The following is a 16364-nucleotide window of genomic DNA, read 5'->3' on the forward strand; positions in this document are numbered from 1 at the left end:
ATTGGCTATAGTATATGGTAATTATATGTTACATAGGACTATATTAATAGCATCGTAGATAATAATTGATTAATTCTATGTGCATTATAGAAATATATTTTCTATTAGCAATAACAATTACGTCACATTGATATATATGGTATTTATCTGTTATAGAATATACTTAAAAAAGAATATACTTCTGATATACTGCATATTTATTACATATACATTTAACCTATCAACTATATATTCCGTATTAGATGAATATATAAGCATATATTCTATGAATTAAATGTATTTTATATATTATATAATTTATATTCATATTTACTACATTCCATGTACTTCTGGATCACATATTGATATTATATAATACACATATATGTTAGTATATATTACATATAAAAATAGTACGTATACTGTATATGTGATCCATAATTATGATGTTATATGTACATACATGTATCTGTTAGTATATAGGTATATATTACATATAAAAATAGTACGTATACTATATATGTGATCCATAATTATGATGTTATATGTACATACACGTATCTGTTAGTGTATAGGTATATATTACGTATAAAAATAATACGTATACTATATATGTGATCTATAGTTACGATTATATTTCTATTTATGCTCTATTTAAAAATCTATATAAATATGTGTATTCTATGTCTAATTCCGTGACATCTAAAAGTATATATATAGGTACAGTTTATACAGACATGTATGGATATTTTATAGAAGGGATACTATACGATACTAATTTTTTCATTCCTTTAGGAAATCATGTTCCCTCTGGAAATGGGCAATTTCCCAAACCTGGGCTTTATTTATCCCATTGTCCCCCCACCAAGACCCAAAAGTTCAACCCTTATTTCCCAAAGCTAGCAAAGGCCACAAAAACCCAGGACGGTGAGCAGGTCTAGGACAAAGGTGTCCAAGTCCTGAAGCCGGTTTTAGACCGGCTCCCAGCCAAATGGTTTTTTTCAGGTTTACTGACCTGCACTCTGGCTTCAGGCACACCCATGAATCTTGCAAGCTCCTGGCTGAGGCGAGAAAAATCAGTATTTGGAGTTGGGGGTGAATTAAAATAGAGGATTTTTCCTTCCTCTTTTTAACACTTTTTTCAGGGAGATGTCAGTGACATTTTAGGAACCAATCTCTACACTTAGGAAAAGTCACACCATTTCAGGATTTACAGTGAGATGCAGTGGACCAAGAACTGAAGGAAAGCCAAGTCTCTGGGGTAAAGGAGGCACAGTCCCCGAGAACACACGACAGTCTAATTCAGTTTCTTTTAGTGTTACCAACTTCAAAATGAAGAAATATCTCTGAGGATCTATCTCTGCCGACTTTCGATCATTGCTCTTAACCCATTTTATGGATTAAATTAGAGCCCTCCAATAAGGTGCTGTCCATCCATCTCTCTCACTCTCTCTGACTCTCCCCCCATCTCTCTCTCTCTCTCTCTCTCTCTCTCTCCCTCTCTGTCAGTGATGACCAAGTTAGAGTACATTCCCATAGGTGCTAAGGGATGGCACAAACTGCTGTTCATTCTTTGGTTGTGCTTGTTTTAAAGTTTTGGTATCACTGACTTCCTCCTCCCCTCCCCCCGCCCACAGCCGCAGACGCCTCGCCGCCCCCAACACTGTCCTGTACCATGTAGCTTGAGCTCTCCTTCGCAGGGCAGCTTTCCCTCAAGCAAGATTTAATTGTACTTTGTTTTCAGATTTTATTTTTAAATAATCTCTACAACCGGCGTGGGGCTCGAACTTAAGACCCCAAAATCAAGAGTCACAGGCTCTACCGACTGAGTCAGCCAGGCGCCCCTTTTCTTTTCTTCTTCTTTTTTTTAACTTTGAGTTTTTTCAAGACCTCTAGCAAAATCGAAGGGAATGCAGAATATTCACTAATCCAGATAGTTTTCAAGTGCAGTACTTAAAAATGTAAAAATGGGTGCAGGGGCCCCACGGTGGGTGTAGAGATTACTGAAAATGAATCATTTTTAAAAACTGAGTGCAGAAATAATTCACGACGAGCAGACTTATCACGATTTTAAACAAAGGTAGGATCCTAAGCCGCTTGCTCCCGCGTCTCAGACTTGTCGCCCTCGTCCCCGCCCACCCTGCTGCCAGTAGGACTTTTTTCTGTGAAGGGCGGCGGACTCTTTCCCGGCTCGCCGCGATCCAACCCGCCCGAGCGAGCGTCCGCCTTCGCCGCCCCACCCGCAGAGCGAGCGCTCAGCTCCCGCCCAAGCGCCAGTGCTCGGCGGGCCCGGCAGCCTCGAGGCCGCGCGGTGTTCGGTCAGCCGCGAGGACAGAGACGCTGCGAACCCGCCCAGCCCGCCGCCCGCCGCCCGCCGCCCGCCGCCCGCCGCCCGCGAAGCCGGGAGCCCGCGCCCAGCGCCGCAGCCCGCCCAGCCCGCGAAGCCGGGAGCCCGCGCCCAGCGCCGCAGCCCGCCGCCTGCCGCCCGCGAAGCCGGGAGCCCGCGCCCAGGGCCGCAGCCCGCCCAGCCCGCCGCCTGCCGCCCGCGAAGCCGGGAGCCCGCGCCCAGGGCCGCAGCCCGCCCAGCCCGCCGCCTGCCGCCCGCGAAGCCGGGAGCCCGCGCCCAGGGCCGCAGCCCGCCCAGAGCGCCGCCCGCGAAGCCGGGAGCCCGCGCCCAGGGCCGCAGCCCGCCCAGAGCGCCGCCCGCGAAGCCGGGAGCCCGCGCCCAGGGCCGCAGCCCGCCCAGAGCGCCGCCCGCGAAGGCGGGAGCCCGCGCCCAGCGCCACAGCCCGCCCAACCCGCCGCCCGCCGCCCGCGAAGGCGGGAGCCCGCGCCCAGCGCCGCAGCCCGCTTACCGCATGATCGCGCTGGGATACTGGGTGCGCTGGAACAAGCTCTCCAGCTCGCGCACCTGCAGCCGGCTGAACGTGAAGCGCCGGGCCTGGGGCGGCGGCCGCTCCTGCTGAGGCTGGCCCCGCGGCCCCTCCGGCCCAGGCTGCCCTGGCCCAGGCTGTGGAAATTCTGCGGCGACGGCGCCGTCCGCCTCCTCGCCGACGCCATCGCCGTTGCCGACGCCATCACCGTCGCTGACGGCTTCGCTGTCCGCTTCCTCCTCGACTTCAGCGGCTGCAGGGTCCTGCTCGGTTGCGACCTCGGCCCCCGCTTCCGCCGCCGCTCCGTCTCCGCTGTCTCCCGTGTCTCCCGTGTCTCCCGTGTCCGCGGTAAGCGACATCGCCGCAGGCTGGGTTTCTGCAACGGAGGAGATCCAGACAGAAAGATGAGGGCATCAGAGCCCAGGCTGTGGGAAGGAGGGCGCGAGGGGCAGCATCTGCGGGGTGTCGGGACCGCCCCCCTCGCCCAGGGAACGTTGGTTTCTGGGGCTTGCTGCAGGCGCCGGTCCCAACGGTCACCGACCCTGCGGCCCTTCCCGGTCGTCGTCGACTTCCACGCTGAGGAAGCCGGTGTCATCGTCGTGGCCTGGGCTGGGAGGCTTCATATCCCTGGTGCTGTCTTCTGTAGATGCCCCGTCGGATCCTTCTGGATCCATGGGTGACGCCGCAGAGAGGGGTGGCCTGCCGACGGGCTCCCGCGAAGCGGTCCTGGCGTTGTCACGTTCCCGAGTGTCTGGGTAGACGCCCCCTTTATATATACCACCCGCTGGTGGGGGTTGGGCTCGCGGAGGTGCGCATGCGGCCTGGGCTTGGCCACCAACCAGGCGGGTGCACTTGCAAGGGGAGCTCAGGTAGGGCGCTCTTGCCCGAAGGCATCGGAGCCGGCAATGCCTAGCTAGAGAGGTTGAGTCTTCAAGTCGGAGCTGGGCTCGCACGCCCCGAACTGGTGGCCTGTCTCCCGCACAGGAAGGCGCTGTGCTGTATGGCGCAAGCCCGTGTGGGTAGGGTAAGACACAGACGTCACCCTAGCTCTGGAGACCCTGCCCGAGTGTTGGGAGAAGGTCTCTTGGGCCAGCCCTGCGAATCCAGCCGCCGCGGCTAGGCAGGGAATAGTAACGCAAGCAAAGTGATGGACCCCGACGTGGCCGTCTGAGGTTTTTCCGGGAGGCGGCTCACGTCAGAGCCCGCCAGACCCCCAGACCCCTGGGTCCCCGGGAACAGGAGCTTGGGCTGGGGTCTTCTGAGCGCGCCTGTTGCTCAGATGCACTCTGCAAATAAAACCACGCTTGCCCCTTGAGAGTGTCCTGTGCCTCCGGGATTTTACGGATTTTTTTTTTTTTAAGATTTTCTTTCTTTCTTTAATTGACAGACGCAGAGAGAGAGAGAGAGACAGCGAGAGAGGGAACACACAAGTGGGAGAGGGAGAAGCAGGCTTCCCGCTGAGCGGAGAGCCCGATGCGGGCTCGATCCCAGGACCCTGGGATCATGACCTGAGCTGAAGGCAGTCGCTTAACCGACTGAGCCACCCAGGCGCCCCCTGTGCCTCCGGGATTTTAGGAATGAAGCCACATCTCAGTACAGGGCTACGAACCTGCACAGGGCTTAGAGCGTTCCAGGTCGGCTTCAACTGGACAGAGCTCCTGCTCGCTTGGGTTTTTTCAGTTTTTCTTTTTCAAAGTTTTGTTCCTCTCATTGCAACCACGGATCTTGAAACACCTTTGGGCGCAGCGTCTATGCCTCTGCCTCGAGATTCTCTCTACAAGCATGCATGTCCCTTGGGGTGGGACCCTGTGGCTCTGGGTCATCACCCACTTTCCTGCCGCTCTTTCTCCACCCCCCCCCACCTCCTCCCCTCGGTTTTCCTAGAAATGGCTTTCTGAGCCCTTGCTGAGGAATAAATAAATTTCATTTCTTTGTTGTTTTCTTTTTCGTTTCCTTTCTTATTCTTGTTTCTTGCAGCGGGGGATGCATTCTTATTGGTTGGAGAGTTGAGTTTAAGCAGGTGTTCGGTTTCTCCAGGTGAATACAATAAAGGGACAAGGGCCAAGAGATTTGGGGTATAGCAAGGAATCGATGATAAAGAGTGGCTATATGGTTTGTCCCGATTCAATAAATGTAAGGTGTTGTGCATTCTTTTGTCTGTAAATTTTACATCCAAAGAAGAAAACCCTAAGCAAATACTGAACTCAACCTGATGGTATGCATGCTTCTTTCTTGTCCAATAAAAGAGAGCGGGCCGGATTGAGGGCTCTGCGGCTTTCCCTTCCAGAACTGTTTTATAGATGCTCCGGCACTTGTTAGTATCCTAAGTATTGAAAATAGCTCCTGAGAACGGGTCCCGTGCAGGACAGTACCTGACTGAGCCCATGTTTGCCGTGCTCAGCCGCCCCGTTTGAAATCCGGAGCCACAGCCTTTCTGCGGGCTCCTGAATGCAGCATGGGTCCTAGGCAGCTCACCGACTGCGCCTGACGGAGGCAGGTGCCCCGGCCTCGTGCTCGCAGAGGACGCGTAAGACACTGAGAAAGGTCTGTGGACCCATTCGTTTTCACAGAGGTGGTAAGGGCTGACAGTGGGACTACCTCCTCCTGACTTGAGCCAGATGTTTCCTCCTCCGGCTGGCCCTTGGTGAGTGCGGCCGGCCCGCCCCAGCCCCTTGGCCAGATACCCCAGGCACAGCTTTGACTTGAGGTGAATTATTGCGTGAGAGCCCTGCAAGGGTTGTCGTCATGTGCGTGTTAGAGCCCCTACAGTATCTGCGTGTTCTTTCCTGTGTCCGATCTCCGCGGAGCAGTCCAGCTTGCTCTACCTCAGCCACTCACGTGACCCTTGACAGATCTTGCCCTACCTGGGCACCAGTCGGGCTAGCATTCACTGAGCATGTTTCCTTCCCTACCTTCACACTTTGCACACCTTAGCAACCGAACGGAGCCTCGTCCTCGGCAAAAGTAGCCCCGAATCATGGTTCCACGTGCCACATCCACGGGAGGGGGCTCTGGAGCCAGAGGGCTGCCACCTGCATCCGGCTGGCTGGCCTGCTGAGTTGCTTCTTCTCACGTTAGCCTGGTCTCCTCATCTGTAAGAGGAGGCTGGCAGTAGCCGCTACCTACCAGGGTGCTGCCGGAGTGACTGAGATGAGAAAAATACACTGCTCCCGAGCGCCCTACCGTGCGGCCTCACGTCTCCGATTTCAGTCCGTTTTGTGTTTCTTTATTCACAGGGGCCCATGAGGGAAGAGAGGCGAGGGTTATTCACTCACAGCTGGCCCGGGGACAGAAAGTTGTCTTGGGACTCTAAGGTCTCTAGCCCTACCTGTCCTTTGGGTCCTTTTCTCTCTCCTTTTCTCCCTCTTTTTTCGTTTTTTGTTTTCTTGTTTTCTTATTTTTTTTAAGTCATCTCTAGACCCAGTGTGGGGCTGGGACCCCTGACTCCAAGATCGAGAGTCACACGCTCCACCATCTGAGCCAGCCAGGCTCCCCCCTGCATGCCTCTTTGTGCCTACACAGGCTTCGGTCAGGAAAGCTTTGTCGGCTGCTGTGTTTACAGGGCCCTCTGCCAGGCAGTGCGGGGCAGGTCTCCGGTCCAGACTCAGCCATCCTCGTGCCCTGGTTCTCCCAGTCTGGGGAGACAGATCAGCCCACGTGAGAGAAAGAAGCTGGAAATGATGAAGTCCCAGCACCACTCAGTGGCTCTGTGGCCCAGGTAAATCAGCTGATCCCTGTGCCTCCCAGGCCAGCTCTGCAGAATGGGGATCGTGATGCTCCCTGCTCTCCCGAGCTGTGACTTTTACTCGAAGTGATGCAAGTAAGGCCCGGGGGGGGGGGGCGGGGGGGCTCAGACAAGTGGAGCCGATGCTGGAGTTAAGGGGTCAGGACTGAGTGGGGTCGGGCTGGACATGGGCCCTCACTGTGATCGAAGGTGCGGACAGGGTGCCTCGCCCCTGCTCCTGAGCAGATGGGAGAGCCTGTGGAGTGAAGGGAGCTCTGCTTGCTCGGGCCGGTGCCCTCCCGGGAGTGCTCGCCGTGCACCAGGGCCTGGCTCATCCACCTTACCGCTGTCCCTTGTGCGTGACGGGGCGCTGCGGGCCCCATCCACCCACCCAGGGCGGTGGAGGCATCACTGTTTTGTTTTTTTTTTTTTTAAGATTTTATTTATTTAGTTGAGAGAGAGAATGAGAGAGAGAGAGAGAGAGAGAGAGCACATGAGAGGGGGAGGGTCAGAGGGAGAAGCAGACTCCCTGCTGAGCAGAGAGCCTGATGCGGGACTTGATCCCTGGACTCCAGGATCGTGACCTGAGCGGAAGGCAGTCGCTTAACCAACTGAGCCACCCAGGCGCCCGGCATCGCTGTTTTTTGCTTCTTCCTTAACCAAGGCCATGGAGGCTTGGAGAGGTTCGGTGACTTTGACCAGGTGACACAGCTTGCTGGGGGGGGGGGGGCAGGGTCCAAAGCTCCGAAGAGACTGTTCCTAGCAGCCCCTGGTCGAAGCCGATTTGGCTTCTGGGGAGTTGTGGGCTTTCCCTTCCTCCTCAGAGGGAGTCAGAGGTGGGTGCATGCTAAGGAGGCTGTGCGTGGAAGTTCAGGTGAAGGGGTCGTGTGAGCAACCCCGGGAGGGAGGGAAGTCTAAGGCTTGTCTCAGGGAACCCAGACACAGCCAGGGGGCTCTGGAGTGTGAGCTGGAGAGGAAGCTAGAGAGGAGTCTGCAGAGAACTCTGTATTGAGGGGCCAATAAAGTTTAAATGCTAGGTGGGGGCTGAGTTCAAGGAAGGCGTTGGAATGTGTATGTTTGGGATGATGGAAACTGAAAGAGGTTTGGGCTGGGGGCGGTGGCGCCTTCATGAAAGCAGTGTTTTAGGATGAGTTTCTGGGGGGGAGTGTCAGCCGGCTCTTGGTTCCGTTCGTTGCAGTTAGTGGGCGTGGGGAGCAAGGTCCAGAGCCTGAGTCCTCACTTGGAGGCCACGGCTGTCCACCAGGTATGTCGTGAGTCCCCTGGAATTGGAACGCAAAATTCCGTGTGTGGTGGCATTGCAGTAATGTGGGCGCCTTTCATCAACTAGAGGGGGGACAGTGCCCCTAACCACCCCCTCCCACCTTAAGAAATATCATAGAAAAGACCAGGGAATTGAGTAGAACGCGGGCTGTGGACTTGGCCACATGCATCTGGTTTCAGGGCACAGCCTGGTTCTTTTTCTTTCCTGCTCTCTGCTCATTGCATGACAGGGGCAAGCCTGACTGTCTCTACGCCTCCGTTTCCCGGACGGGAAATAGGGCAACGACCACTATTCCTACCACTGCTCACTCAAATAATGATAATCATCTCACAGAATTCTTATGAAGTCAGAATGAAGTATGGAAAGATGGTTTCCTTTTCTCTCTCCTTCCTTTTGTCCTTCAGCCTCTCTCTCTCCCTCCCTCCTCCCTTCACCTCTCCCTCCCTCCTTTCTTCCTTCCCTCCCTACCACTCTCCCTTCTTCCCTCTCTTCCTCTTCCCTCCTTTCTCCTTCTCTCCCTCCTCCCTCCCTCTCTGTCCCTTCTCCCTCCCTTCCACCCTCCCTTTCCCTACCTCCTTACTTCTCCTTCCATCTTCCCACTTCCTCCTTCCCTCACTCCATCCCTCCTTGTCTCTCTTCTCTCCCTCCCTGTCTTTCCTCCCTCCTCTCTCCCTCCTTCCTACCCTTCCTCCTGCCTCTTCCCTTCTCTCCCTCCTCCCTCCATCCCTCTGTGTCTCTTTTCCTCCCTATCGTGTGTGTGTCTGTGCACGCACTAATGCACATGTATGTGTAATTTTGTCCGTGTCTATGTACCATGAACAAGCACCAAATATAAGCAAGTCATGGAAAAAAAGATCATACATGATTGAAAATCACATATCATCTAGAACAAGGCAAATGCCACACCTAAGTAACAAAGCAATATATGGGAGTTCAAAAAAGGTAGAATTTATATTCAGTACAATTCTGGACACACAGTCTGAAGAAGTAGACTTTAAGATGACTTTTGAAGCATGGATAGAAGTTCTCACTGGCCTTCCCCAAATACTTCCTCCTTAATAACAAAAGTAACATAACATGGGGTGCCTGGCTGGCTCAGTCAGTAGAGCCTGGGACTCTTTTTTTTTTTTTTTTAAGATTTTATTTATTTATTTGACAGAAAGAGGGAGATCACAAGCAGGGGGAGCATCAGGCAGAGGGAGAAGCAGATTCCCTATTGAGCAGGGAGCCCGATGCGGGGCATGATCGCAGGACCCTGGGATCACGACCCAAGCTGAAGGCAGATGCTTAACCGACTGAGTCATCCAGGCACCCCAAGATTTTATTTATTTATTTGAGAGACAAAGCAAGAGGGCCATCGAGGGAGCACAAGCAGGTAGGGCTATAGAGGGAAAGGAGAAACAGTCTCCTCACTGAGTAGGATCCTAGGATTTTGGGATCATGACCTGAGCCAAAGGCAGACGCCTATCCGACTGAGCCACCCAGTTGTCCCAGAGAGGGAAAGAATCTTAAACAGACTATTCTCCAAGCAGGGCGCCCCATGGGCGGATCGCACCACTCCCAGATCACAATCTGAGCCTAAATCAATAGTCAGCTGCTTAACCCACTGAGCCACACAGGCGCCCCGTCATAATCTATTTCTAAATAAAAAAATAATAATAATGAAATAAACCTACTAATTACTCTCCATTCCCTTGTGAAAGGTGATCTCCCTGTACCAGGAGGTAAAAAGACATCCTTACGACCAGAGGTGGGAAATTTAGAACGAAGTAAGCTGTATAAACAACCCTTGTTACTTTTTACTAATTTACTCCCCCAGCCCAAATTCTGTTCAAAATTCCTTACAAATCAAAGCTCCCAAACACAAGTTTTCTTTGTCCTGTCAATTCCTCACAGATTAATTTTCCCTTTATCTTAAAATTTCTAAAAATTACCTGCTTTAGTCAATTCTTTGGGTCTCAATTTCACTATTGGGCCTCTGTGCAAACGTAATAAAACTTTAGTTTTTTAATGAGCACTGGGTGTTATACGCAACTGATGAATCACTAAATTCTACTGCTGAAACTAATTTGAAAAAAAAAGACTTTAGCTTTTCCTTCTGTTAATCTGTCTCCAGTACATTTAATTCTTAGTCCATCTGGAAGACCTTGAAGAATAAAAAACATTTTTTCTTCCCTTTAGTAGTAACCTCTTAAACCTTGGCCTTAGCGGTATTTTTCAGGATCAGTCTCCTTAAGCAAGGAAACAAAAGCAAAAATGGACTATGAGATTACATCTAAAAAATTAAAATTTTTTTGTACAACTAAGGAAATCATCCTGCTGTTGTTTCTAATTGTCTGGGAAAGAGGTGTAGAGAGTGGCAGGCCTAAATTTTAGTTTTTTGGAATTCTTTGATAAGTCAGCTGGAAAACATTGTTAACATAGTATGTTGTGCATTATGTTGGAGATGGAGGGGAGGTTGCAACCTTTGAAATACATCAATGATATTAAACAAAGTAAAAGAACTATTCTTTCTTAATTTTTTTAAAGTAATCTTTACCCCCAACCTGGGGCTCCAACTCACAGCCCTGATATCAAGAGTCACATGCTCTTCCTACTGAACCAGCCAGTTGCCCCTAAAGGAACGATTTCAAACAAAGTTCCACCCACCTAACAACTGTAAGTGTTAGGCGAGAGTAATGCCTTGGGAACATCACTCAAAGTCAATTTTAGCATCTACCAAATGCATTAGTGAATATTCTATTGAGGAATTACTAAAACCCCAGATTTTTACCTTCCTTATTGTGGTCCTATTACGAAGACATTGTATGGAATTTGTCACTAGTGGGGACATGACTTTAACCTCATGCTGGTTTCTTCCATGTGGTAATTCAAACTACTTTTTCTTTTTTTAAAGATTTTTATTTATTTATTTGACAGAGAAAGAGACAGCGAGGGAGGGAACACAAGCAGGGGGAGTGGGAGAGGGAGAAGCAGGCTTCCCGCTGAGCAGAGAGCCCGATGTGGGGCTCGATCCCAGGACCCTGGGATCATGACCTGAGCTGAAGGCAGACGCTTAACGACTGAGCCACCTGGGCGCCCCTCAAACTGCTTTTTCATTGGCTCAGTCAGTGATGGCTAATTTGTGGCTCAAAGGAACAAGGGATGATTGCTTGAAACCATAGAAAACTATAAATTGTGTGGAAGGATAATTTGGAAAAAACAACAAAAATAAGAGGAAAAGAAAGAGAGAAAAAAAACTCAGGGTGGGTTTATAGCTTCGCTGCATGCACAGAAGGTAAGTTGTGATGGAAAGGGGGCAGCAGAAGAGAGGTGGGGAGGCCAGAGAGGCAGCCTACAAAGCAGGCCCCCGAGACCAGGGGCTGGGCTCGCAGCCAGGGGTGCCCAGACCAGGGGAGGCCCAGGCCTCTCTGCTTTGTGGAGCAGGCCAGGCAAGCTCAGAGGAACAGATACCCTTAAGTTTGGGTGAGTTGATGTTCCCCTCCTCGGGCTTGCATTGTGCTCTTTCAGTCGGGCTCTGAAGGGAAAAGGAGCCACAAGACACAAACGAGGAAAAACACATCACGTTCTCATCCATTTACAAACTCTAAGCATGAATCTTGGAAGCAAAATTTCCCCATTTTTATTAAGATATAAGTGACACGCGGCCCTGTATAAGTTTAATGAGTACAGCATGATCATCTGACTTACATCTATTGTGAAATGTTTACCACGGTCAGTTCAGTTACGTCCATCATGTCCTAGAGAGACAGACAAAAACAGAAAGAGGAAAAACGTTCTTTTCTTTGTGATGCCAGGTCTTAGGATTGACCCTCTTACCAGCTTCCATATATACCCTACAGCAGTGGGGCCCATAGGCATGTTGTGTATTATATCCTCAGTACTTATTTTTTCTTAAGTGCAAATTTGTACCTTTTGACCACCTTCATCCAGTTCCCCCTCCCCACCCCCTCTGGTAAGCATAAATTTCACCACTTTTTCTATGAGTCTGAGTCTTTTTTTTAAGATTCCACATAGAACTGAGACCTTAGCGTGTTTGTCTGAGGAAAATATTAATGGCGCCCTCCCTCTACTTTGCAACTACGCTAAGAGTTGTTTTATGAAACCAGTATTGGAAATAGGGAGCTGGCATCCGCCTGCACCTCAGTTGGCCCGCTTTGTGCTTTGGCTATGTTGATGCGGATTTGACCTCCGGTAAGCCTGGGTCCCCCCAGAATGAGCTCCAAGACACTGGCTTTTTCAGCCGACATGCTCGTGCAGCGAAGGTGGGAGAGGGGAAATGAGGCAGACAGGAGAGGGACAGGGAGAGGCCTCCGCGAACGAACGCTCTCCTTTGAGTCGGCCTGGGTCAGCCTGAGGCCTGCCTTCGGTTGGGCTGCCCTCCGCACCCAAACATCCCCGTCACCAAGGTCCGTGGGAACCAGGGGAAAGCCTGCTCTGGGGAGAATTCCCTCCTCGCGCACCGCTTGTGAGGGGTCCTGTTTGCTTCCTGTCCTATGACAGCAGTTTGTTTGAGTTCAGCCCCCAGTAAGTGGAGCTCACTCCCAGCACATACACCCCACGGAGCCAGGCAGCCCCCTTTCCACCTGGCTCCTGGATCAGGTCCTCAAGGAGAGCCTGGGCCTGTGTGTGTGTGTGTGTGTGTGTGTGTGTGTGTGTGTGTGTGTGTGTGTTGGGGGGGTGGCTGGGCCCTCCTGGCATCGTGTGTGCGTACGTGTGTGTGTTGGGGGGCTGGCCGGGCCCTGCTGGCACTGGGTGTGTGTGTGTGTGTGTGCGTGTTGGGCTGGCCTGGCCCTCCTGGCACCGTGTGTGTGCGCATTCGTGTTGGGGGGCTGGCCGGGCCCTGCTGGCACTGGGTGTGTGTGTGTGTGCGTGTTGGGGGGCTGGCCGGGCCCTCCTGGCACCGTGTGTGTGTGCGCGTGCGTGTTGAGGGGCTGGCCGGGCCCTCCTGGCACTGATGTGTGTGTGTGTGTGTGTGTGTGTGTGTGTGTGTGTGCGCGCGCATGCGTGTTGGGGGGCTGGCCGGGCCCTCCTGGCACCGTGTGTGTGCGCATGCGTGTTGGGGGGCTGGCCGGGCCCTGCTGGCACTGGGGTGTGTGTGTGTGTGTGTCTGTGTGTGCGTGTTGGGGGGCTGGCCGGGCCCTCCTGGCACCGTGTGTGTGCGCATGCGTGTTGGGGGGCTGGCCGGGCCCTCCTGGCACCGTGTGTGTGTGCGCGTGCGTGTTGAGGGGCTGGCCGGGCCCTCCTGGCACTGGGTGTGTGTGTGTGTGTGTGTGTGTGTGTGTGTGTGTGTGCATGCGCGTGCGTGTTGAGGGGCTGGCCGGGCCCTCCTGGCACTGTGTGTGTGTGTGCGCGTGCGTGTTGGGGGGCTGGCCGGGCCCTCCTGGCACCGTGTGTGTGCGCGTGCGTGTTGGGGGCTGGCCGGGCCCTCCTGGCACTGTGTGTGTGTGTGCGCGTGCGTGTTGGGGGGCTGGCCGGGCCCTCCTGGCACCGTGTGTGTGCGCGTGCGTGTTGGGGGGCTGGCCGGGCCCTCCTGGCACCGTGTGTGTGCGCGTGCGTGTTGGGGGGCTGGCCGGGCCCTCCTGGCCGGGCCCTCCTGGCACCGTGTGTGCGCGTGCGTGTTGGGGGCTGGCCGGGCCCTCCTGGCACCGTGTGTGTGCGCGTGCGTGTTGGGGGGCTGGCCGGGCCCTCCTGGCACCGTGTGTGTGCGCGTGCGTGTTGGGGGCTGGCCGGGCCCTCCTGGCACCGTGTGTGTGCGCGTGCGTGTTGGGGGCTGGCCGGGCCCTCCTGGCACTGCCAGTTTAGCGTCTCTGTCTTTAGTGCCGCTGGTTAGCAGCAAAGCGGAGGGCCCGTTTTCCTCCTCGCGGTCAGGGTGCCGGTGCTGCCTTCCCCTGGGGCGCACCAGTCCTCCCGCTCCGCGGATCCTCTCTGATTTGTCTCCCGCAGGCGCCGAAGCTTCTCCCTTCTTTCCAGGCAGTGTCCTTACCGGGTGTCCTGCCGGAGGGAAGCAGCCGGGTGGGGGCCGAGCCCAGCGCGTGGGGTGGTTTGAAGCCCCTGCTCGGGAGGATGGCCACCGCCTTCCTGGGAGGGACAGGAATGTCAGCTTCCCTGCCTTTAGTCACTTCAAGGGACACCAGCCAGCTCGGCCCAAGGGTTGGGGGTCTCCGTAGCCCTCTGGGCCGAGGCTCGAGCGGTGTGTTCAGGAGCCGATCCGAGTGTGCGGGCAGCAGAGGCAGGCTTGCTGTTCACAGAGGTATTTGTTCCCCGTGTGCATAGCCTTCTGGCCGCAACCCGCCCGCTCTGCCTTGGGGGCTCCTTTACCTGCCACAGGGGCCCGCAGGGAAAAGGTCGTCCTGGTGGCGCGGAGGAAAAATACCTTTCCCTTTAGCCTTCTAGGTTTGGCTGTGCCGGGGAGCAATATTTGCCCCCCTCCATGTGTCTCCTTGGTATGTGGATTAGTTTTGGTAATTATTTTTTTTTAACATTTTTTTTTTTTTTTTTTTTGAGAGAGAGTGCACAACCGGGTGTGGGGCAGAGGCAGAGGGAGAAACAGACTCCCCGCTGAGCAGGGGGCCTGCCGATACGGGGCTCGATCCCAGGACCCTGAGATCATGACCCCAGCTGAAGGCAGCTGCTTAACCGACTGAGCCACCCAGGCGCCCCTTAGTAATTATTTTTAAGAAATAGGAGACTCAAATTTTTTATGGCTTCCCCTCTAATTGCCTAAAAGAATTTATTTTTTAAAGATTTTATTTTTAAGTAATCCCTAGACCCAAGGTGGGGCTCGAACTCACAACCCCGAGATCTAGAGTCGCACACTCCACTGACTGAGCCAGCCAAGTGCCCCTAACTGCCTAAAAGAATTTAGATTGAGCCCCTGCTCCAGAAAGAGAGCTATCAGCAGAGATAAGGACAGTATCATGTAAACTCGGTGTGGTTGCCCCTCTGGCAACCTCCAGTGTGTGTTTCTGCTTCTGTTTCTGTAGTTTGTGCTCTACTGCCCACCAGGCCCCTAGGTTGTTGGCCGACTATGCTAGGGACTAATGCTGAGTGCAGGGATGCTCCTCCTCAGTATCTGGAAGGGACTGAAAATGAGGACGCTCAAAACCTATGCCAGCAACCCAGATCCCAAAGCACAGCCAATGGCTCCTGGTGTCATAGATTCCAAATACAACTGAGCAACTGTCAAATCGTATCTTTACGTAAAGGGAGAAAGGCGCTGATGTTTGGTGAGCAAGAGTGAACACCAGGACTCTGTGCCTTAAGTGGCGGGTGGCTTAGTGCTGAGATGGAGTGAGAAACCTTGATTTAAGAGCCCTTTGAAGAAGAGCTCTGCGCAGGAAGGTGGTGGTAAGTGCTGAAGCATTCAACCTGGGTGAGCCCTGCCCCTACCTGGAAGGTCCAGGCCCAGCGCAGGGCATGGCTCCCTAGAGGCTGGACTTCTGTGGGATGAACTCGGCACACTCTCTCTTGCAGGTCACCCCGCTGCTCTGGGCTTGTGTTCCTTCATCTGTAATATGAAGGGAATGGACTGGATGCCTGCAAAAGTCCCTTACAGAACAGAGAGACGACAGTGATTTCTTCCTTTAACCTGGGTGAACCCCAGAAGACAAAGAGGTACTATTTTTTGGAAAAGGAGCATGAGATGATGAGGCTGGTTCTCTGTTGTTGCTGACCTTTTCCTACAGGGCCTGTGAACATTTGTCTCACTTGCCCAACGCAAGTGAGCTTGTGTGAGAGTCCCACAAAGGAAAATGAGCACCAGTTTGCCGAGAGGAAGTGGCTGAGGCAAGGACTGGCTCTCACTGGGACACCTTGCTGCCTTGGCTTAATGGGAGTGAGCAGAAGTCTCAAATGAATCCCCAAGTAAAAGTAATGGCACGCAGCATTCCTAGGACAAGGGATGTGTTACCACAGCAACTGACTCCCGAGGTGTCCGCTCAAGGTTTTGAGAACCCCAGACCCCATCCTGGGCTACAGCAAGTCATATGAGACCAAGTTCGCCTTACCTACCGGGAAAGGCAGTGAAGGACTCTATTTTCGCTCCATTTTTCCACGTCCAGGATTCCAACCTTCCCTAGAGATGTCACATCGGCACCAAATGACTGCATGTTATGCATACGGGTGGGCAGAGTGAGCCCAATGATAAGCATAGCACCCCACAGTCAGAACTCTGGCAAATGTATTTCTGTTCTTGTGAAGACAACTCAGAACAAACTCCATTCCTCTGTTTTGTATACATTTATAGTAATTATTATCTTTATTTAAAAAGTCACTTCTCACATCTGTTTGGAGGGACCACTTTTTTTTTTTTTTAATCAAGAGTCACATGCTCTACAAACTGAGCCAGCCTGGTGCGCCTGAAGGACCGCACTCTTGTACTGATTTTTTTTTTTTTTTTTTAAGTAATCTCTATGCCCAACATGGGGCTCGAACTCAGGGCCCTGAGATGAAGAGTTGCATGCTCTCCCAAGTCAGTCAGGCACCCTCACACTCTTGTATTGAG

The 16364-nt window shown here is 52.8% G+C and overlaps 1 protein-coding gene across 1 annotated transcript; it reads left to right on the top strand.

The window, feature by feature from the left end:
• Positions 1 to 1490: 1490 nt before the first annotated feature.
• On the top strand, positions 1491 to 5060 carry LOC144380554 (uncharacterized). Its single transcript, XM_078064904.1, has 3 exons — positions 1491 to 1518; positions 2073 to 3200; positions 4240 to 5060. The coding sequence occupies exons 1-3, from the start codon at positions 1491 to 1493 to the stop codon at positions 4311 to 4313; spliced, it is 1230 nt and encodes a 409-aa protein (XP_077921030.1). The 3' UTR covers positions 4314 to 5060.
• The last annotated feature ends 11304 nt before the right edge of the window (positions 5061 to 16364 follow it).

Source organism: Halichoerus grypus, chromosome X, assembly GCF_964656455.1.
Source record: "Halichoerus grypus chromosome X, mHalGry1.hap1.1, whole genome shotgun sequence".
NCBI classification, from domain to species: domain Eukaryota; kingdom Metazoa; phylum Chordata; class Mammalia; order Carnivora; family Phocidae; genus Halichoerus; species Halichoerus grypus.

Coding starts and splice junctions, on each gene's coding strand:
- LOC144380554 (XM_078064904.1), top strand. CDS start 1,491: ATGACCAAGTTAGAGTACATTCCCATAG. Junction 1,519..2,072: donor GTTAGAGTACATTCCCATAG/GTGCTAAGGGAT, acceptor TAGGATCCTAAG/CCGCTTGCTCCCGCGTCTCA. Junction 3,201..4,239: donor CCGTGTCTCCCGTGTCCGCG/GTAAGCGACATC, acceptor TTTAATTGACAG/ACGCAGAGAGAGAGAGAGAG.